Below are 24065 nucleotides of genomic sequence, written 5' to 3'. Positions count from 1 at the left end.
ACGAATAGATTATTAATAAAACTATGTTTTGCCTTAAAAATTGACACTTTAATAAATCATTAAATCTGAAAATTATAATTCTTTTGAATTAAAATCAATCTCATCAAATCAAATACGAATCATTAAAACACGGTGGTCATAACCGTTCCAAACAATTTAAATAATCCAAAACAATTAAATAATCGTAATTAAAGAATTTAAACACTAAATTTGAAAAGTTAAAAGTATACGGATTCGATTAACAACAACAACACACACACACGCAACAACGAGGTGTTGCGTGTGGGGCAGCGACGCAAGGCACATCAGCAACACGAAGCAACAACAATCGCAGCACGAGCACGGGCGGGGGCGAGGTGCGCGCTGCGGGCGAAGGCGAGGCAGGGGTGTGCGCTGCGGGCGAGGGCGAGGGCGCGCGAGAGCGAGAGGAAGTGAGGGTGAGTGTGCGCGTGAGGTGCGGAAAGGCAGACACGACATGTGAGGCTAGCAGCGAGCCGAGGCAACACCCGTTGCTTGGGGCCGAAGGCAAGGGCGGACGAAGGAGAGAGGAAGTGCCGCAAGGAGGAGAGAGAAGAGAGGGAGTGCTGAAAATTTGTGAGGGTTCAATGAGGGGGTGTATTTATAGTTTTTCCTTCCAACATGGGCTAGGTTTTGGGAGTTTTGTGTTGGGCTTCCTTTCGGGCTTAACTAAAATTAATCCTTGCAAGCCTTGTTGGGTTTGACAATGAAATTGGGCTAGGCTTAGATTAGAATTAAATTCGTTTTCAAAATACGACCCAACAATTTCCGAATGAATAAATTCGTTGAATTTATTTAATAAAAAATACGGTTTTCGTAATTGATTAACAATTAAATTAATTAAAAATAAAAACACATTTAATTCTCATTAAATGGAATTAAATTCATAAAAATACTTTATAAATATAACAAAATAATTTATAAATATAATAAAATATATTTATAAATACAGAAAAATACGAGGTATTACAAAAATTCTTCAAAGCTGTAGAGAGTTTAGCAAACCATTGTCGGGGTGCTTGACGAAGACCATATAATGACTTTCTGAGGCGACATACCTTACCTGGATAAGGAGAATTGAACGCTGGGGGAAGTTTCATGTATACTTCTTCTTCAAGATCGCCATGAAGAAAAGCATTGTGAACGTCCATTTGATGGAGTTCCCAATTTCGAGCAACCGCAACTACTAAAAACATTCTTACAGTAACCATCTTAGCCACTGGAGCAAACGTCTCATTGAAATCAATACCTTCAATTTGACGATTACCAAACACAACTAGACGCCCCTTTAGACGTTCAACAGAGGCATCATCCTTGAATTTAATTTGATAAACCCATTTGCATCCTAATGCCATTTTTCCAAGAGGTAGGTCGTCCAAAGTCCATGTGCCATTTTGTTCTAGAGCATCAATTTCTTCTTTCATAGCTAACCGCCACTCTGGACTTTATTTGCCTCCTTAAAAGAGATGGGCTCGTCACCTGTCGTGATAGCTGCCAAAAATTGTTTGTGTCTCACAGAAAATGTATCACAATTTACATAATAAGCAATATGAAATGGGGTACCTGAGGACCGCTTTGAAGGGGGTGAACAAGTAGCAGTGACAGGGTCTTTGACATGAATAGTGTTGGTGACGAAGCCATTGAGTAGAGTAGACGACTTCTTAATATGATGCCCTATACCAAGTATCTTTGTGGAAGAAGTCACATTTGTAGGTGATGTAGCTGAATCATCTACGACACACCTAGGCTGTGGAGGTTGTTGCTCATGTATTTGTGAATGAGGGTTTGTATCTTGGGTTATTAGAGTAGGTGAGATAGGTGGGTTATTTATGGGAATGTTATGATGAGTTTGTAGCTTATTTTCCTTGTCTTGTACACTAGGATTACTAGCATCCTCAAATAAAGTGTGGGAATTATCGACAATACGCAATGGCACATCCTCACTACCAACATTGACTTGGTCAGCAAAAGAGAATTTATCTTCTACAAATAATACATCCCTAGAGACAAAGTACACTTTCTTCTCTATGTCATATAACCTCCAACCTTTTTGACCAAACGGATATCCCACAAAACACATTTTCGTGATCTTGGACCAAATTTGTCCTTCACCCTAGGTCGATGATTTGCATAACATAACACCCAAAGACACGCATAAGAAAGTAATTTGGTGATTTTCCAAATAAAATGTCATATGGAGATTTGTTGTGTAACATAGGTGTAGGAGTTCGATTAATAACTTATGTCGTTGTTATAGCGCATTCACCCCAAAAACTGATAGGAATATTGGCTTGAAAACGTAAAGCTCGTGGCACATTTAGGATATGTTGATGTTTACGTTCTACCCTACCATTTTGTTGAGGTGTATCAACACATGAAGTTTGATGCAAAATTCTATGTCCAGCATAAAATTTACTTAAACAGGTAAACTCCCTACCATTGTCATCCCTTAAGGGTAACACTTAGCTTCCATTGCTTCGTGCGTGCAAGTTTGTGAACGATTTATAAAAATCAAAAACTTTTATATTTAAATTTAACGACAAATTAATATTTCATATTAATTTCACTAAATTTAGGCGAAAAATCGGAAATTTATAATACAAATTAATTTCCGGTTACATATTTTCTTAGGGATTAAAATCTAGGTCATAAAATTTTAAAACTTTTCAATTTTAACAAATTTTATGGTGGTTTTTAATCATAGGATCGTAATGAAATTATCAATTAATTATGAAATTCAAAACAAATTCTAAATTATTTGAAATTCAACGAATTAATTATAGTTACAAATTAGGTTGTATAATTAACAAAATTAGACCTTAAAATTGTTAAACATATACAGTAGGTCAATCATAGATTCAAGATTTATGTACAAGATTCGCAAATATTTAATTTAACATCATAAAAATTACAAATTTTGCATTCGAAAAACTAAAACCTCCGAAAAGTCATAGTTAGGCTTCGAAATTGGGAATTCTGGGTTCGGCATCAAATCTATGATTTTTGTCAAATTTTTAAAACGTCGTTTACATGCGAAATTAACTATAAAAACATAAGATTTCGACCATTATTGACAAAACTGCCGAAAAATTCTGCGAATATTTAATCAAATAATCGCACGAATTTGCAATCAATTACACGAAATTAATCACCCCTTTAATTCATTGCAAATTAATAAAATTTAATTCATGTAACTATAATTGATTATGGAATTAATTAGAGGCTCTTGATACCACTGTTAGGTTATGAATAATACAACAATATAATTCATGCGGAAAAACCATAAAGCCAGAATCCAAATTAACTGCCACATAGTCAATTTGCATAATTTAAGTGACATACAATGTGATGCATGCCTTCCCTAGTTGCTCCCGAACCGAACAAGAACAAGTCTTTAGAGCCCCAAACGTTGCTCCTCCGTAGAAAGTCCACAACACGTTTGGATCCGCCTTAGGTTTAACCAACTAGGATTTTACTTAAGGTTTTATGTATTCAGGTTAGGCTTGTATTATGTTCTCCCTTGAACACAATGAGAATAAAGAATATGATTTTCAATTCAATTGATGTGTATAATTATGAGGGCCTAGCCTCATATTTATAGTGTAGGAAATAAGGAATTTGAGTCTTATTAGGAATAGAATTACCAACCCTACTAGGATTGAAATTCTTATTCATTAGAATTGCAACATTAATTAAACTCTTAATTATTTGAATTCGAGTAAGACTAGGACTACTTAATCCAATGTTACTTGGGAATTAAGCAATCGGATATTTCTTGGAGCCCAAGACGAAACAACCCAACGCAGCCACAATGGGCCTCGTTGGTGTGCGTGCTGCCTCGGCCCAGTGCGCTGTGGCCCTCTCCTCGGCAGGCATGCAGTCGTTGCTTGCTGGGCGCGGCCCATGAGCTGTTGCCTTGCTTCGCAGCTTGGCGCGGCCCATGTGCTGCTGCCTTGCTCGTAGCTTGGCGCGGCCCATGTGTTGCTGCCTTGCTCGTAGCTTGGAGTGGCCCATGAGCTGCTGCCTTGCTTGCAGCTTGGCGCGGCCCATGGCTGCTGCCTTGCTCGAAGGGCGCGACCCATGGTGCTTCCTTGCTTGTCGAGCGATGGGCTGCCTCACTTGCCGGCTTGTCGCTCGTCGAGCTTCCGATGCGTTTTCCGATTCCAGAATTCATTTCCGTTTCGAACAAATATTTACGTTTCCGTTAACATTTCCGATTCCGGAAATAATTTCCTTTCCCGACACTATTTCCGATTCCGGTAATATTTCCGTTTCCGGCAATATTTCCGATTCCGGCAATATTTCTATTTCCGATATTATTTTCCGATGCGAACCATGTTTCCGTTTCCGGCAACATCTACGACTTGGATAATATTTATATTTCCGTCATTAACCATATTTTCGTTTCCGGCAATACATCATTTCCGAAGTATTCTTTATTTTTCCTTTTGACGGTTTCAGCTCCCACCGGAACAGAGATCCGTCGTTTCCGAATGTTCATAAATGGAGTACTTAATGAATAATATATTCACTTAAATACTTGATCCGTTCACGTACTATTTGTGTGACCCTACGGGTTCAGTCAAGAGTAAGTTGTGGATTAATATTATTAATTCCACTTGAAGTGAAGCGGCCTCTAGCTAGGCATTCAGTTCACTTGATCTCACTGAATTATTAACTTGTTAATTAATACTGAACCGCATTTATTAGACTTAACATTAAATGCATACTTGGACCAATGGCATTATTTCCTTCATATAGTGACGAACGCCCCCAAGGTTAACACAACACCTTCGAATTCTACACCCCGAACTCAAAGGTTGGAATTGCTAGAGAAATGCTCATATCTCAAATGGAGAGGTTAGGGTTTTTTTGTCTCTCCATAAATCTGAATAATATGTTTTACAGGAAAATAATAATAGGAGAATATTTATACATTTCACGAGAAAAGGAAACGGAACAAGGTGGGTTAAAATCCTACCCGTCCACTGGGCCATTTAATATGACTAGACCCAAACTTGAAAAAAATTGAATGTATTATTTCTCACAACAATAATCTCGTATAGAAATATTGTTATAGGTAGAGTATTGACCTATCAAAGTTTAACACTTGAATTTTCCAGGGAATATAACCAGCGATAAGAAGCGGAAGATGGAATCAGACTCTGTTGGTATGCTGTGATATATGAGGATTTTAATCAAGAGTTTTGTTGTAATAGTTTGTTTCTTCTTTTCCTTGTTTGAAGATTTTGATTGTTTCTTCTAGATGGTTACTATTTAAAATCGCAAAATAACTGCCACGTGACAGTTACCCATGTTGCCTAGCCAAAAATACTCCATTCCCATTGTTCAGTTAGCGCGGACCAGGGTTACAATCGTGTTACATGGTTTGTAAGGCTAAGCTTTTATTGCCGTAAGTAAATCCTTGGGTCCCAAGGTCAATCTGGTATTAATACAATCGATTTTTTTTGAAGGAATACAATCGATTATTACTCGAGAGTGTCTAAAATGTTATTTGTCCCGGTCTAACTCGAGAGGATTCTAATATATTATTTGTGCCGGTCTAACTCGAGAGGGTTCTAATATGTTATTTGTGCCGGTCTAACTCGAGAGGGTTCTGATCTATTCCCTCCGTCCCAAACTTATAGTCTTGTTTTTCAAATCGGGTGTCCAAAAATTATAGTCATGTTTCTAATTTTGGTTATTAGAGCACTCCCATCAATGGGGAAAAAATTTGCTCACGGGCAAAAAAACGTGAGGGAAAAAAAAACACGGCCTACAGCAATGGGTGAACTGGAAAATGCTCGCGAGGAAATGAAAAAATGCTCGCACGGCGTTCCTTTTTTGTTGTTGGCTTACCGAAATTATTGGGCCCCACTTGCTGTAATTTGCAGGCAAAAAGTAACCCACTTGCATGCAAATTGGTACAAGTATCCGTTAAGCATGCAAATTACTCCAAAAAAAAGGGAAAGATTCCCTTTGTGTTGACCATGTGCAGTCAACGGTCCAATGGCCGTGTGACATTTGTCATAGTCAGAATTTAAACCAATCAAAAAATTGTTTGAAATTTGCAACGGCTATAATCTTGTAAGGGCTAATTTTGCAGTAAATAATTAATAATAAAAAAAAATTATACCAACGTTCATAAAATTTCAAGATCTATAAATAGAGATCAATTTTGCTATATTTTGACACATTTTCAAAATTCATTTTTCTCTCTCTAAAATCATCAAAATCATTTTTCATACTAAGTATTACTATAATTTGTGTTATTTTTTGAAAATTACTGAACATTTCCAGTAGCATATATTTTCGAAAATCTTATTTCCGGTTGTTATTTATTAATTTTATCATCATCATCATCATTATTATTATTATTATTGTCATTATTATTATTATTGTCATTATTATTATTATTGTCATTCTTATTATTGTTACTAGTAGGTATATTTACTGTTAAAATTATTATTGTTACTTATTAGTGTGCTTGCGTATTTTTTAAAAATAAAATGGACCCTAATTACTATTCTCAAAATTTAGAAAACAATTTTGATGATTTTGATCTTAACTCTGACAACAATCAGCATCCCGGCTATGATTCTTATTCGCAGGGTAATTCTTCGTCTCAAAATTTTCAACAATCTTTTTATGCTAACACTATTATTGACCGCGAAGCTATAGAGGAACGTGTTATGGAGACACATGAACCGATCATGACACATCCATTGCCCGTCAAACCAAATCAACCAACTAAGGTTGCATGCTTGGAAGATGCTTACAAATGAAAACCCAAAGTGGAGGGTGATGATGAGGTGGGGTATGTCAAAGACAGAGAGAGAAACATACGATGCCAGTCTACCAATTTCTACTGAAGAGAATGATGGAAATGGCAAGAGAACTAGAGTTGATGATGATGGTGACACCGTCTTGCCAAGTGGTGGGAGCTTCGTATCTGGAGGTATATCTCGACCAGATGGTGTAAAGAAAGCTAAGGCCAGAAGAAAAGGAAAAGGGGCAGAATCATCAGAGGCAGTTTCGTCTTTTGGAAGTCGTTTGCAAGCTAACACTGAAATGAGGAATAATGAGCACGAACTAAATTTAAAGAGATTCGAGCAAGTAGCAGAAAAGACTATAATGAGGAGGTGACAACTTGAGATAGAGGAACAGAGAATCCAATTGGATAAGCAAAAAATGAAACATGATTTCTTGCAAACATTGGTGTCTAAGGCTTGTCTAACTCCTGATGAGGAAAAAGTTAAGGCAAGATTGATGTTGGAGTTTTATGGTGGTGATAATTAGCAAAGTGTTTAATGTTTAGTTTATTTCATGTGTTTAAATTTTATGTCACAATCTAGTTTTAATAAGTTTTCAATAAGCTTGTATTAATTCGTGTTGTGCCTTTAAACTTGTATTAGTTCGTGTTATGTCTTTAACTTTGTATTGTTTTGTATTATGTAATATATTATATTATTTTTTTATTGCCAAGAAGTATTTTACACATTGTTGTTATTATATTATAAGAAAGTACAATATAATCTTATCAAGAAATCCATACAATCTTATCAACCAATAGAAAATCTAAGAAAATCTAAGAACATCCAAGAACATTTTATCAAGAAAATCTTATCAACAAAATCTAAGAACATCCAATAACATCTTATCGAAAATCTAAGAAAATCCAAAAAAATCTTATCTAAAATCTTAGAAAATCCAAAAAAATCTTATCACGTATTCCATACAATCCTATCAACCAATCGAGAATCTTGAAAAATCTTAGAAAATATAAGAAAATCCAATAAAATCAAGTAAAATCTTATCACGTAATCCATATATTCTTATCCATATTACTCTTTAAATACACACACATTATCAAACTCATTTCTCACACTCACTTCTCATTATCACACTCTACTATATCTCAAAAAAATGTTATTTGAATACAGTTCAAGCTCAGAATCTGCTGATGAAAATCCATACAGAGAAGTTGATCGAATGGTTGACGATTTTGTCACTCATCACTTACCAAACACATTCTTTCCACGAGGTCCTAGACTTCGAAATGAGAATGATACCATTCCGATTCGAGCAGATAGACACCGTGAAGAAGGGCATAACCGCTTGTTTAATGATTACTTTGCGGAAAATCCAGTATATTCAGACAAGCAGTTTCGTCGAAGGTTTTGAATGAGAACACCTTTGTTTTGCCGTATCATGAACAAAGTGGTTGAAAATGATGTTTTCTTGCAACAGAGAAGAAATGCTGCCGGAAAATTAGGGTTATCAGGATTGCAAAAATGCACTGCAGCTATCAGGATGTTAGCGTATTCTTTGGCTCCGGATGCAATTGATGAATATCTGCGAATGGGTGAAACAACTTCAAAAAAATCATTATTACATTTCACTCAAGGGGTAATCAAGAATTTTGAAGAGGATTACCTAAGAAGTCCTACTGATGAAGACTTAAGGAGGATCCTTTATCAAAATGAAATGCGCGGATTTCCAGGCATGATCGGTAGTATTGATTGTATGCACTGGGAATGGAAGAACTGTCCTACTGCATGGAGAGGTCAATACCAAGGACGCAACGGGAAAGCGTCCCTAATTCTTGAAGCTGTTGCAGACCAAGATCTATAGATTTGGCATTCATTTTTTGGTATTCCTGGTTCATCTAATGACCTTAATGTTCTGCACCGTTCTCCTGTTTTTGATGATGTTTTGACAGGTAAGGCACCTCCTATAACTTTTCAGGTGAACGAACATGAATACAACATGGGGTACTACCTCACATATGGTATTTATCCAAATTGGGCTACGTTCATTCAAGGATTTTCTAGTCCCCAACTTGAAACGGAAAGGTTGTTTGCTAACAGACAAGCGCATGTTCCTAAGGATGTTGAACGTGCGTTTGGAGTTTTGCAAGCAAGATTCGCCATTGTACGACAACTATCTCTGGCTTACGATGAAGATATATTAGGCGATATAATGAAGGCTTGTATCATCTTACACAACATGATAGTTGAGGATGAACGAGATATGTATGTCCGAGCTGATGTGTTACGAAGGTACTATGAAGAAGACCTTTCGAGCTTAACCGCAACAGTGAATAATGGTGAACCCTTTGAGTTCCAGACTGGACAACCCTTCTCCATTAACGCATTATTGGGGAGAATAACAGCTTTGCGTAGCAGTTAAATTCATCACTCTTTGAAAGAGGATTTAATTGAGCATAACTGGCAAAAATATGGAGGCAATCAGTGGCGGACCCAGGAATTTAGGAATGGTGGGGCACAATCGACTCGTTTGACCACGTACTTAAAATTAATTTTTTAAAATGTCGCGGTCACAATGGTTCCTGACGAGATTTCATGTTTTGGCTGTACGACATATAATACATGCTAAGTTGCTAAAATTGAAAAAATACCATTCTACAGATAAAAAAATCTAACAAAAATTCGATTACTCAATAATTTCACTTCAAACCAAGTTTAAAACTTAAACGTTCAATGATTTATTTGGAAAAAATACTTATTTTTCACAACAAGAAATGAATTAAATTAATCATAACAACAATTCACTTAATTATATCACTCCAAATCATGTCTTAAAATAAAACTATCATGATATCTTTGGTAAAAAAAAAAACTAATCACAAGTCAAAACAAGAAATTAAATCATTAATCACAAGTTCAGAACATCAATTCACTTAATTATTTCAACTCCATTTTTTTACAATAACACATTTTATATAAACTATCAAACTAGAATTTGACTTTAGAGAACTAAATAAAAGTTTAATTAGAAATGTGTAAGAATATTAACCTTGCTCCACTTTGGTGGAGTGGGGATTTTTAGTGGTCCGTTGAGACACCGACCGTTATGCGTGCAATATTAAAGCTAATCCAAACGCCCAAAATCCCCAATTCACTTAACTTTAATTAGTTATTTCCCCTAACTTTCAATATAATAAGCAAGGAACATGTTTTGTGGGTTTATGTCGCCGACTCTCCGTGCCGGTGTTCCGATGTGCCTCCTACCAGCTGCACTCCATCGGTGTCGCACTGACTAAGTGACTCGATAAGGAAGTGAATTGAGTAGGTTGTCTGTTGTCTCCTATCTCAATGAAAGAGAAATAGAGGAGAGAGAAATATTTTTTGGAAATAAAAAACAAAAAATACTAAAAGAGGGAAGTTAAATGGTAAGTCAGCAAGTGGGAAAAGCTGGCAGACTTGGGCACACTTCACGCAACATTGGCAGGGCACAGTAAATAATAAGGCCTTACTTTTCGTTTCTTTTCAATTTTTTAATAACGACTCAATTTTTTTTAAAAATAATGGTGGGGCACGTGAGCTGGGTCCGCCCCTAGGGGCAATAATTATTAAACTCATGCCTCGAAGAAGAGTTGTTATTTTTAGTGGTTGCGTTTGATTTATCGTAATTTTTTTTTAATCATATTTTGGCTTTATGATGTTTTAGTTTATGACATAGTGTGTTTAGTTGTTGTAATGTTTTAGTTATCCGAAACTTGTCTTGCTTTAGTCCATCTATTATGTATTTATTCAATTATGTCCTTTTATTTTATTTAAATTTATGAAATATTTTCAATAAAATTTTTAGTATTAAAAATAGATATAAAAATAACGTAAATAAAATGATTAACGTAAATTAAATAATTTATCTTAACTAATTGTTAAAATTCATTTAAGTTATTAATATAATTGAATAAATACAAAAAGGATGGAGTATGTGGGAAATAGAAAGTGTGGTGGGGTTTAGTGAATAGTAAAAGTAAAAGTGGTGAGGAGTTTTTTTTTTGCTCATTGGTGGGATGAGTTTGTTGTAACAAAATTTGTATGTGAGGAAAGTGATGTGGAGGAGTAAGAAAGTGGTAGAGAGATAGTGGTGAGGAGTTTTTTTTTCCCATTGATAGGAGTGGTCTAATGAGAGTGGTCTAATAAAACTCTCCGTGTTACATTTTTACCGAAAAAGAGCATTGACAAGATATTGGCCCTGTTTGGCAATTGGCGGTTGGCTGTTGGCTGTTGGCTGTTTCACTTGGCTTGTTTGACTGGCTGTTTGTGTTGGCTTTTTATGTTGGCTGTTTGACTGTAGATTTTATAAAAATGTGTTTGGTAAAGTTGAATGTTGGCTATTAGCTGTTTCATGCAAAATGACCTTTAAGGACATTTGTTTATTTTATGTATTTTTGTAACATATTTTTCTTTTCATAAGACATTTTACTTTTTTGTAACTATTATCACTATTAGTATTATATATTTATTTCATAATATTAATATAAAATTATTAACCATAACGATAAATAATAAATATTAACAACAATAAATACTATTACTATTTATTACTTATTTCATTAAAATATTATACCATAATATAATTAATTTTTTTGTTTGGCAAAGTAAGTGATAATAATATATATAGTGAATTAGAAAAAGAGAAATAGTGTTTTTATTAGAAGTACAAATAATCAATAAATAGACAGTTTTGTTTTAGGAGAGAGAATGATAAATTGAAGTGGAACAAGATAAATTAAGTGGAAAGATAAGAGGGTAGTAAATAGGGATAAAAATGTAATTGTCAAAAAAAAAGCCAACAGCCAGTCAAGAAAAGCTACTTCTATTGGCTTTTGAGAATTGGCGGAAAAGCTGGCTTTTTAGCCAAGAAAAAAGCCATTTACCAAACAAGTTTTATTGGCTGTTTGACCACTAAAAAAGCCAACATCAAAAAGCCACCCAAAAAGCCACCCAAAAGCCAATAACCAAACAAGGCCATTGTACATTTGTACTTGTAGAGTTGTAGACGTAAGTCAAAGAAGCTTTCCTTAAGAAGCAAAAGATTATGCACAAGATATTGTACTTGTAGACGTAAGTGAAAGAAGCTTTCCTGAAAAGTTACCTGCAAAACTCTACAAAACGCGCTTTCAATTCAATTTAGCGGGAAATATTAATAAGATAATCCAACACAAATGACTTCATTATTCAGCTTAAATTCATATCACTTGCCTGCTTACTCTCACTGATCAGTGATCACTGTGATCAATTTCTCACTTTCAAAATTTGAACCTGAATTCTCTCTCCTCAATCCTCATCAACCACCATCCATGGCTTCCGTACCTCCGGAACTCCCTCCGTTGCCGGAGGCTGTGGAGGAACAATTAGGACTGATATGCCATGAAAAGTCGCTACTTCCGGCGGACGCCGTCGCTCGACGATACTTATCGGAAGTCGGCGAGCAAGAATCGTTTAGGATTCTGAATATAATACGTAATTCAGGCGAGGTTAGAAAATTAAGTGGTTTTATAGTTCATTTGGTGAAGAATTCGCGCTCTCCGCGCTCTCCGCTTCCGGCTTCTCCTACTATAAGTCCTCAAGGTTGTTTTTTTCCTCTAAATTTTTTCCTATGTCTTTCGTTCATGATGCTGTACGGTTCTTGAAACTTACCGAAATTTTGGATTTATTTTAATAAATGTTTGATTTTTTTTATTTTTTTTTATTTTTATCACATGGATGGTCGGAGAAGAGCAAAGGTTTATTTCAAGGCTAAAATTCCTGTAAATACATCTTAAATTATGTGTTAAAAAATTGATTTGTTGATGTAGGGAAAATTAATTATGCGTACTGTAGTCTAAGATGATATTTTGTTTTTCAATTGAAGAAATGCATGCTTGAATTTGTACTAGAAAGCAGTGTTATTGAAACTGGCAATCGGTTTCAAAGAATTCGAAAACCTAAGTGTTTGAACTTACAGCCATGGCTAGTAATCTGGTATAGAAATAGTGTTACAGGTAGAGTATTGACCTATACGAAGTATAACACTTGAATTTTCCAGGGAATACAACCAGTGGTAAGAAGCGGAAGATGGAATCAGACTCTCCTGGTATGTTGACATATATGAGTGTTTTAATCAAGAGTTTTGTTGTAACTGTTTGTTTCTTCTTTTCTTTGTTTGAAGATTTTGATTGTTTGTTCTAGGTGGTCTAAGTTCAGTGAGGCGGGTGTGTATCTTTAACTCACCAACTAAGATTGTAGAGAGGGTTGATCCACCGAAAAGTGAACTTGATCAAAGTACAGTAGAGGAGGTGTGTATCTTGAACTCGCCGACTAAGATTGAGGAGAAGCTTCATCTGCTGAAAAGTGAAACTGATAGAGTGTTGGATGCACTCGAGAAACTTGAATTCCGAAAGACTTTCTTAATTTTGAATTACAAGGGGTGGTAATGTCTAAATCTTGTCGTTTTGTGTTGAGCTGGTCTATAATATCAAATATTGAGGGTGCTTTTTGTGCAGTGCCAAGCTGGAGGATGCTGTTTATGGTCTTTCTGCTGATAAAATTTTGAGTTATCAAAGCCTTGGCATGAGGGATTTCGAGAACGAGATTTGGAATGATTTTGGAAGAAACATTTGCCAGCAAAAAGAGCGGATTAATAAGGTCAGATAATGCTTCCCATTTAGTATGTTTTCTAGTTTGTCATGTTTGAGTAGGTATCATTGGGGCGTAAATATTTGCTAGTAAAATGAACACTTGAAGAAGTGATAATTTTCACTGTAGTGTATGATGGTTTTTCCTGTATACTCATCACCGTTTCTTATACATTTTGAGGTTTACAGATGAACTGGGAAACTGGAGAAAGGTACTACTACCATTGTCATGTTGATGCTGCAGGAAACTGTCGCTTCAAGGTTCATACTCTTGCTTCTTGTTAGTTCTTGGTGGAAATTTCGATGCATGCCTCTTGTACTGTTTTTTTCATGACCTGTTTAGGTGTAATTGGAAATTATGACAAAAAGAAATTATTGAATGTAGTTGCTTATTTTTATGATGAATATTCACTTCCGAAGAACTATATGATGAGTTTTACATTTCCTTGCAGGCAATCCATTTCAGAGGTTTTCCCCTGTTTGATTACTCTGTCATAATCTTCTTCTTTTGAAGTATTTGGAAATTGCCGACTCTTTTTACATTTTGATGCAGGGTCCATATCTTAACAAGGCAGCTACACTCTTGCAGAAAACTGTTGAAGATGAAAATGTACTGATGGTGAAGTTTATGGAGCAAGAAACAAAGAGCCTAGATACAGAGTCTATGATGCAAAGTCCGGCCTTTAATAAGGTTTCAGAAGAAGGAATCTTTGTTGGTAGAAAGTGTTATCGATTCTTTGGTGAGCCCTTGTTTTAATTCACTAGAAAATGATGGGATGCATGAGATTAGAAGCTTTACAAATTATTCACCATGAATTTTATGGGGGACTTGGTTGAACTCGAAAGATAAGCAACAACGATAAAGCTATGAATTTTACACTAACTAACTGTCTAACTTATACGAAGTAGTTAGCAGTTGCTGCAATCATTTTTTTTTTTTGGGTAAGTAAAATGGTATACTACTCCACGAAATCGACACAACCTATTTTTTTTTAAAAAAAACCTATCCACTTTGTTAGTAGAGATCACACCTTCTAGGAAGGACTCTTCTCTAGTAAACACAGTTACATAACCAGGTCAACAGGCCATAATACAACAATTTTAAGGCTCTATAACAAACAGCTAAGACTAAGTACAAAGTTTCCATCCATGTCAACTTGGCTGACTTTCCTTCCCATCACTCCTCTAATTCTAGGTTGTTTCACTACGGTCTGAACCCTTGGAACCTTTTGTTCCCAAAGTGCAGTATTCATTTCTTTCCAAATTGCATAGACTGTTGCTGCATTCATATTTTCATTTATCAAACACCTCCTATTAGAATTCTGATCTTCCAATGTTATAAGTTTTAACCTTGTTGCTGTTTGTTATTTGTATCTGTGAAGTTTTAAAACTGACCTAACAACTCATAGGTGTGGTGGTGTTGTTTTAGTTTGGCGCTACTCTTACAGGAAGAGTTGCCTAATAATTTTCTGGAGGTGGTAGGTTGACTAGTGGCCCTTCGAAACTTGAGGCAGCAATTGTGTAGTTTGATAGGTAGCTGCTTCAAAATGCAAAACTCTTGTAAGAAACATTAGCATTTTTGTATTAGGTTCTGGCTATAGCCCTCGGAAAAATATTTCATTCAAGTATTTGATTTATGTTTACTCCTCATACAACTTCTCCCAATATTGTTTAGCATGTTTTATCACGAGTTATGTTAGAACCAAACATTCTTTATTTCTCTTTTGTAAATATACTCTCACAGGTTGAAGAAGATTTACACAACTTCAGAGAAGTTGTGGTATGTTCCTAAATTCAAATAATTTTATAGGTGAAACTAACAGATCATAAGATCATTCCTTTTCTCTTAAGTTAGTAAGGCAGTCAAAGATTTGCTAATCATGCGGCAGTTCGTGGAATTCATTGGTGTGAAAGTGCAATATATTAAGAAAAGAATTTGTGGTTACGATCTCTAGATTTCGTTTAAAATATTTGTTTAGTGTTTAATTTTTTGTATGTGACTGAACTGACATTGAACCATATGAGTTTATTTGTAAACGAGTTCTATCATATCAAGTAATTCAATGTCTTTATTTCTTCCTTGATTAATTTTCCATATCAGTTTTTAAGGATGGTGGAAAAGAGGAAAAGAAAAAAAACCCAACTTCTAGTCCAGTGAAATGCTACTTTGTTTGCACGGAGGGGTTTGCGAGTCTATTAAAGCAGCCGCCTCATCTTCTGAAAAATATGTCTGTCCAGAAAGCAAGAGGATTATTCATGCACATACATAAGGCTACCAATCTGTCGAATTATATGGCCAGGTATATATCAGTCATTCATTAATGAATCTATGTGCACATACACAAGGCTACCAGTCTGTTGAATTCTATGGCCAGATCTTTTAGGAACTAATATCAGTCACTCATTTATGGATCTTTGTGTTAATTGGTTGATGTTCATGCTGACAGGTTTTCTCTTATACTGTCGAAAACCATTACCTTGGAGCTGAATTATGATGTCTTGCGCGTTGAAGTCGTTGAAGATGTACCTTGTCGGGTAAAGATTACCTTCACTTATTTTATACTGCTTGTCATTTTGTGGTCAGTTTTTTGATGTGTGGTATATTTTTTCTGATTCGTGCTGCTTCCTGTTGCCAGGATGGAAATGGTGATATTGTCTATGATAAAGATGATAAAGCCATGATTTTTACGGATGGAACCGGTTTTATCTCTGAAGATCTTGCTGTGAGGTGTCCCCATAACTGTTTTAATGGTTATGTGAATAACGACGAGAATGTTCAGGTTTGTTGTGCTTGCCCACGGTACTTGCTTTATATCGTGATTAGCAATAAATCCTAAAATATTTTACTTTCGAACTGATTACAATTGATTTTTAGATACTATTTTTTCTAAATAAATACTTCGTAAAAAGGTAAGAAGCCTGAAAATAGGCCTCCCTATCTGTGGGATAAACCTTACTAGAAGGACATACTTATAGGGAAGTAAAAGCCAATAACATGTTGCATAAAAATATTGAGGCGAAATAAATGAAGTTGTGGTCCTAGAATGGAGTTACTAAGTTGGGGAAATTGTTGGAATGCATTGGTTCTAATCCAAAAACCTCTAGATTCCCTCTTGGTGTATCCTCGAATCAGCCCCAAAGAAATTCAATAATGATAACGTTGGTGGGCATAGCATACTAAAGAAATTCAAATAATAGAAACTTGTTTCTTACTAAAGATAACGTTGCCCGATGCAGTTTCCAAATAGGTTTAGTGTGATCACTTCACGTCATCTTTCAATTAGTCAATATTGCGTAATGGTCTTCTTGACTCTTGAGCCTATGTGATCAAATGATCAAGTGTTCTTTGCTTGGAGTTCTCGGGTTTTGCTAGGCACCTTTGTAAGCATCCCTTATGACCCGTTGCTCCCAAAGTGCAGGAAATCTTTTCCTAATTAAACAGTTTGTAAGAGGAAGTCCTTTGCCTTGGGATGATGCAAGTTGTGTAGGGTCTTCTTTTCTACCTCCTGCATGTATTCATTTCGTTGTTACGTATTTTGAAAGAGAATACTCACTTAATCAAGTGAAAGATGGAGATAAACTTGAACAAACCAAACCTGTTAATCGATGTCAGCCCCATTCTGTAAAGTTCAAAGTCTCTTCCTATTCTACCAAGTGACTAGGATAAAATGTGGGGTTATAGTAATGACGGCCTGTTTCGTTAGTAGTAGTGGTGGTAATGGGAATGGATTTGTTTGTAAATATTTAAGAAAAATCAATTCCCATTATCATGCTATGCCCACCACCGTTTAATACCACCTACCAAATGGGCCGTGAGAGTAATACATTCACCAAATTTATTGACAAGGAAGATTTCTACCCACCCGTTACCTAGATTTTTTTTTTCTTCTTGTTTTTCTGAAATGAGGCTAAGTTGCTTCATGAAGGCAATGCTAAGGCCAGATGGAGTGAAGATTATTTTCTACTGTGGCTCACTGGTGATTATTTGATATAATGCAGTATAGTTTTTTCCATCACGCAAGACTGCAATTATGCCTTCATAATTTTGATTGACTTAAGATGGAGTTCTTATAAACTTTTTCCTGTAATTCTCTATGTTCATATGTTTTACTTCCGAGTTCTTGCAGGGATCTTTAGAAGCATTTCGATTACCACACAATTTATCTGGATTAACCGAGTTGAAATCACTTCCGGGTGTGCCGGTACTTCCATTTACTATAGTCTTTGAATCTATGGTTCTGTGACATTCTTTGTTTGTGTTGCTACATTCTTCTGCATGAAATTGATATTATCTTCTTTGTTGTCTCCTACTTCTAGCCTTTGCTGATACAGTTTCGCATGTTCTACAAAGGTCAAGCTATAAAAGGAACTGTTCTTGTGAACAGAAAGGTATCTTATCCTCTGACTCTCATTTCTACTTTAATTTCATTTTTGTCTCATTATTTCCAATTCCTTTTCATACGGCTTGTCATCTCGTCATTTTGTTTAATATATTAATAGATTGTCTCTAGGATTCTTTCTCGGCAAACATGAATTTATAGCAGACACCCCTGTTTCTGGAGAAGACTAAAGGCTAGAGCACCAAGAGTTTCCTTGTCTTGAATGATCCCTCCATTGCCACTGTTTTGCACTCTCCCCTGGATTGTCTTCTTGTTTTCTGGGGGTTCAAGGTTGCTAGGAACTTTTAGACACCTGCTGTCGAAGTCTTTCTGAAGGACGAATTTTCAGAAAATAAAGTACTAAACATACTGTGTTTAAAAAATGTTTGGTGTTTTTGAGTGTTGTAATGAATCAAATTAGAAGTGGGGAATTCTTTTGTGAACACTTTTACCTAGTATGCATAAGTTGGTTTGGCATTTTTATTTTTTCACTTGTGACTACGGAACAACAGTTTCTTTTGATTCTTCTGTTCTTTTATCCTGCAGTTGACATTTCTTCCTTTACTCTCCAGCTTCCTCCTAATACTATTCAAGTTCGACGGTCAATGTTGAAGATTAAACACGATGAAAAACTTTCAGGTGCTCCAACTGTGAATTCGTTTGAGGTTGTAGCAACCAGGTAACTCAGTGCTTGATTTTCTATGATTTTATTTCAATGTGTCAAGTACTCTCATAACCCAATTTCCAACCTTGACATGAAAAGTCAAAATAAAGGCCCTATATTTGTGAACCAAGTTCACTAAAAATTCTGATGAGGATATCAAAGGTTGTACTTCCTCTTTTTACATTTGTCAATGCAGGGTAAGAGTCAATTTTGGCTACATGTTGCTTTCCTTGTTAGAGGCCTACTTCCACTAGCATGGTTGCAAATCTACTTAATGGTATTAACCCTGAGTTGAATTGAAAATCTTAGAATCGGGGTTGGTGATTGTGGGTATTTCTGTGGGATGACGTCATGACACTTCTATTTTCGTTCTCCAACATTAGTCATGTACTGTATATCTGTAGATTTACTTAAATTTTTTGTTGTTGACAACTTAAATCATGTTTATGAATTAGTCATAACTAGATCATTTCTTCAGTAACCTTAAAATTTGTTGGTCTGTCTTTCATGCTCTTTCTCTGTTACTCTTTCTCATCTCATCTACGCAAATTTGATATTGAACTCCTGTTTAGTAATTTTATTGGCAACCTGATTATTCCTTGATACTGACAATGTATTGTTGTCAAATTGAAATAGGTCTATATTTGTTGATTTAAGAAAAACAACTATGGTGGGTTTGTGTGTATTCTACAACTTCCGTGAAACGCTGAAATTTGTTTTATGACCAATGGGAGACAAAATGATACATGGCATGCTTCTACTATGATTTTTCTGATGTTATTAGACATGATGTGGCTCTAAGTGTTTTTATTTATTTTATTTGGGTGAAATCTACTGTGATTGATGTGTTTGTGCCATCTATCTTAAGGTCCGTTGCCAAAGTGTGTCATTTGGTATTGATGCATTTTGAACTTTTTCTTGGTTTTTACAAAGGGCGTCCGTTCCTGGCTTCCTTATCAGAAACTTGCCTCCTTTCTTTCTCCTTTTGTTTTGCAAACCAATATCTTTACATTATCACTGCCCCTGTCTATGGCTATCCTACTCACCAATGAAAATTCTCTTACAGAATTAAAGTGTCTTGTTGACTTTGTGCAATTAAATTATGTTATAGTTTATGTTCTTAATTGTTTTAAACTATATGCCATTTTTTTTAATCTCTAGCAATAAACCTAAGGATGCTGCTGTATCAAAGAATTTGATCGCACTGCTTCACTATGGAGGGGTGCCAAAGGATGTGTTTTTATCTATGCTGTGGGAGGCTATTACCAAACCTCTGTCTGTTCTATATAAAACAAAAGCAGCAGTAAGAGGTAATGTTGCTGATGTTTATTCCATTACTGAATCAGAATTTTGTTCCCTTCCCTTCTGTCACTGGCAGATGAAAGTTAAAGTTCTGTTTTTTGGCAACTCCCGTCTGTGTTTATCTGTTGGTCTCTCTCTCAGGACTAGTGTTATCCCACTTTTTGGACTAACGACATAACCGTTCTAACGTTTGGTCGTGTCGTGTCAGCCAGGTCATATCGTGTCGCAGGTAAACACAGCTCCAGGGAGATACGTCCGACGTAGCATCATACAACGAGGTATAGCCGACGAAGGACAGGCGACAAAGTACAAGCAACTGAGACGCGTCCTCGAGAAACGGGCTGACGAAGATAAGTTGACCTAAAGCCCATGATAGGCAGCGCCGTCAAGCTAGCAAGAACAAGTCCAAGACTCACGCGAGAAGCGCGGAAGCAGTTGAAGGCTGAAGAGACGTGTGATGAAGATACTCCTATCTTTGTGGGATTTTCTCAACCGATTAGACCGTTGAGAATACCCTATAAAAGGACGAAGATAATGATAAGCAAACGACGCTCACTCAAGCACCGAAACTCTGAAGTTATAAACTGTTTCATTATTCATTATTGTACTTGAGATTTTAGTTATCGATTCTCAGAAAGAAAAGCATAAACAATCATATAGAATACTTAGTGGATTGATAGCCTCATAGCTATCCGCGGTTTTTTACCTTGTTCCTGGGTTTTCCGCGTCAACACTCCTCTGTGTCGTGCCTCTTTATTTGTGTCGTTGATTCTTTGCTTAGTTAGTGTCGACCCTAGCCGAAAGTCGCCCCCATACGAATTTTGGCATAAACAGTTTGGCGCCGTCTGTGGGGACATTAACTAGGTTTTACACAAAAGCACCCCTCTCACCATGACTACCGGAGAGATGACGATCGCAGAGATGAAGGCGGCTTACGAGAAAGCCCAAGCCGAACTAGCCCAAGAGAGGGCATCCAATGAAACCCTCCAGAAAGAGCTCGAATCTGTAAAGAGCAACAAGCACCAGTCCCGCTACAAAGGTGGGAAGCCAAAAAAGCTAACGTTCGAGATGCCCGATGACTTTGAAGACGTGACCGACGATGAGGAGGAAACCCGTGAGGAAGAAGACAAAGAAGCTCCCGATCCGGTGACCCAACGCCTGAACAAGATGGATGCACGCATGACAAAGCACTATTCCCGCCTGATGAAGTTGATGACCAGGTTCCCCGGGGCACCTACACCAGTGGAGACCGAGCCGACCGACGGATATGCCGCGTCGCCGTTCTGCGAAGCGATCGCTAGAGTGACAGTTCCGCACACACTCCGGCTCCCAACCTGGACCACCCTGTACGACGGGACATCCGACCCCTATAGGCACGTCAACTTCTACAAGCAGCGCATGTGGCAGATCGGGATTCCGCACGACCTAGTGGAACCTGTTATGTGCAAATCATTCGGCGGCACCCTTGATGGAGCAGCTTTGGAATGGCTCACGAACGTCCCTCCCAGATCCATCTCCTGTCTGTCCGACCTCATCAACGCCTTCTATCAACAATTCGCCAGCAGTCGCCAGTTAGAAAAACAAACCAGTGATCTCTATCGGTTGGTTCAAGGGCCAACCGAGTCGGTACGCGATTATTTTAACCGTTTTAATTGTGAAAAAATTGGTATAAAAAATTGTGATGTCAGGACTGCTATTGAGGCGTTCAAGAGAGGCCTCATCCCCAATTCGGAGCTATACCGGGAAATAACCAAATACCCCTGTGCAACTTTCGAAGAGGTGCGATCAAGGGCCACCGCCCAGATGCGAATCGAAGACGACGAGGTTATCCGAACAGCATCTCAACGATCGACGGGGGGCAGCAGCGACAGAAGATCGTACACCCCAAGGAACAACAATTGGCGACACCAACCATATGTTCGGCAAAACCAGGTACAAAGTGTCAATCAGTATTATGATACTAACAATGTTTACAGGAACGAGCGGGTCGAACACCCCAACATCTCCGACTACGGCTTCAACGTCGACATTGGAGGTGTGGTGAACGCCCTTCAAAATGTAGGTGGAACAGTCAGATGGCCCCGGAAGAACGACAGACCGGACTCCATGAAGGACATGAGCAAATGGTGCGACTTCCACCGCGACAACGGACACACAACCGAGGAGTGCATCTCCCTCCGAAAGGAAGTCGCATACCTCCTGAAACGGGGGCATCTAAAGGAACTGTTGAGCGACAAGGGAAAAGAAACATTTTCCAAAGAGCAAGCCACCCTGCCCGGCCCAGCGACAAGCAGCGAGCGACCAGACCCACCACCGTTCAATAAAGTGGTAAATGTTATTTCCGGTGGTTCAGATATTTGTGGACTAACCTCTTCTGCAGCTAAAAAAATTAACAGGGGAGAATCTGAGACCGTAGAAGAGGGACAAACCGAAGACGAGGTCGCACTACACAGGTCCCTGACCGCAATGGCTATTACTTTCGACGATTCAGATTCTGTAGATACACAGCGGGAGCACCACGACGGGTTGGTAATATCGCTCCCAATAGGGAACGCATTGATCAAAAGGATACTGGTCGACAACGGAAGCTCAGCCAACGTACTGTTCTTGGAAGCACTACAAGAAATGGGATTAGAAGAGAAAAACATAGTAAGGAGATCAACAGTCCTGGTAGGATTCAGTGGAGAAGCACTACGGACGGTAGGAGAGATATCGCTACCTACATACGCAGAAGGCGTCAACATGATGACCAAGTTCAACGTCGTCGATTGTCCATCAGCGTACAACGTCATCCTAGGACGACCATGGATCCACAAGATGAAGGCAGTGCCATCAACATATCACCAATCAATCAAATTTCCAACCAAGTGGGGGGTCATGGAAATCAAAGGGCAGCAAAGGGATGCGAAGAAATGTTACGAGACAGCACTGAAACCATCCAAGTCACCCATCTAGCAATTACAGCCAGGGTCGACGTCGGACGACCCCGACGACCAACAAATCGACGAGATAGTACTAGACCAGACAAAGCCAGACCAAGTCATAAGGATCGGAGCCTCACTGCCTGACAACATCAAAAGTCAGATAGTGTCGTTTCTAAGAGAAAACTCGGACTGTTTCGCTTGGTCACACGAGGACATGACAGGAATTAGCCCAGACGTGATTACCCACAAGCTCAACGTCGACCCCAGCTTCAAACCGGTAAAACAGAAACGACGTAAGTTCGCACCCGAAAGGAATAAAATCATAGACGAAGAAGTACAAAACCTGATAGATTCAGGGAAGATCAGAGAGGTCAAATATCCAGACTGGTTAGCAAACGTCGTCGTCGTCAGCAAAAAGAACGGAAAATGGAGAGTCTGCATCGACTTCACAGATATCAACAAAGCTTGCCCCAAGGACCCATTCCCTCTGCCGCACATCGACGCCCTGGTCGACGCCACAGCCGGACACGAGCTACTCACATTCATGGACGCTTACTCAGGATACAACCAAATCCTTATGCACCCAGACGACCAGGAAAAAACATCTTTTGTAACGGATAGAGGAATTTATTGTTATAAAGTCATGCATTTTGGTCTTAAAAATGCAGGTGCGACGTACCAAAGATTAGTCAACAAGATGTTTAAAGACCAACTCGGAGACACAATGGAGGTATACATTGACGACATGCTGGTGAAATCGAGGAAGGCTGACGATCACGTGGAACACCTACGACAATCCTTCGACATACTAAAAAAGTACGGTATGAAACTTAACCCGACTAAATGTTCTTTCGGAGTGTCCGCAGGAAAATTCTTAGGTTACATCGTCACCCAACGAGGAATCGAGGCCAGCCCCGACCAAGTGCGCGCGATCATCAACATTCAATCCCCGCGGAACATAAAAGAGGTACAACGCTTGACAGGGAGAGTGGCGGCACTGAACCGTTTTATATCACGGTCGTCGGACAAGTGCCGATTATTTTACGACGTCCTACGCAAAAACAAGGGGTTTAACTGGTCCGACGACCACGAAGCAGCCCTGCAGAACCTCAAAAAATACATGATGTCGCCGCCCCTCCTATCCAAGCCAAAAGAAGGAGAAGTCTTACAACTCTATTTAGCCGTTAGCTCGACGGCAGTGAGCGCGGTCCTAGCTCGAGAAGACGAAGCACAACAACTACCCATTTATTACATCAGTAAGTCACTACTGGAAGCAGAGACCAGGTATTCCTCCCTCGAAAAACTCGTCTTAGCACTCGTTACTGCAGCCAAAAAACTAAGGCATT

The 24065-nt window shown here is 37.9% G+C and overlaps 1 protein-coding gene across 1 annotated transcript; it reads left to right on the top strand.

The window, feature by feature from the left end:
- The first annotated feature begins 6825 nt into the window (after window positions 1–6825).
- On the top strand, window positions 6826–9210 carry LOC110788273 (uncharacterized). Its single transcript, XM_021992917.2, has 4 exons — window positions 6826–7160; window positions 7962–8166; window positions 8269–8584; window positions 8741–9210. The coding sequence occupies exons 1-4, from the start codon at window positions 6826–6828 to the stop codon at window positions 9208–9210; spliced, it is 1326 nt and encodes a 441-aa protein (XP_021848609.2).
- Window positions 9211–24065: the final 14855 nt, after the last annotated feature.

Source organism: Spinacia oleracea, chromosome 2 (genome assembly GCF_020520425.1).
Source record: "Spinacia oleracea cultivar Varoflay chromosome 2, BTI_SOV_V1, whole genome shotgun sequence".
NCBI classification, from domain to species: Eukaryota; Viridiplantae; Streptophyta; class Magnoliopsida; order Caryophyllales; family Amaranthaceae; genus Spinacia; species Spinacia oleracea.
The sequence above is the reverse complement of the archived record's forward strand: the minus strand, read 5'-3'. Positions and strand labels throughout refer to the sequence as shown.

What these genes read in the sequence shown, in the direction of transcription:
- LOC110788273 (XM_021992917.2), top strand. Translation starts at nt 6,826, where the DNA reads ATGAGGTGGGGTATGTCAAAGACAGAGAGAGAAACATACGATGCCAGT. An exon ending in GAAAAGACTATAATGAGGAG is followed by an intron (nt 7,161 to 7,961) that starts GTGACAACTTGA and finishes ATTTGAATACAG; the next exon opens with TTCAAGCTCAGAATCTGCTG. An exon ending in CTGTCCTACTGCATGGAGAG is followed by an intron (nt 8,585 to 8,740) that starts GTCAATACCAAG and finishes ATGTTTTGACAG; the next exon opens with GTAAGGCACCTCCTATAACT.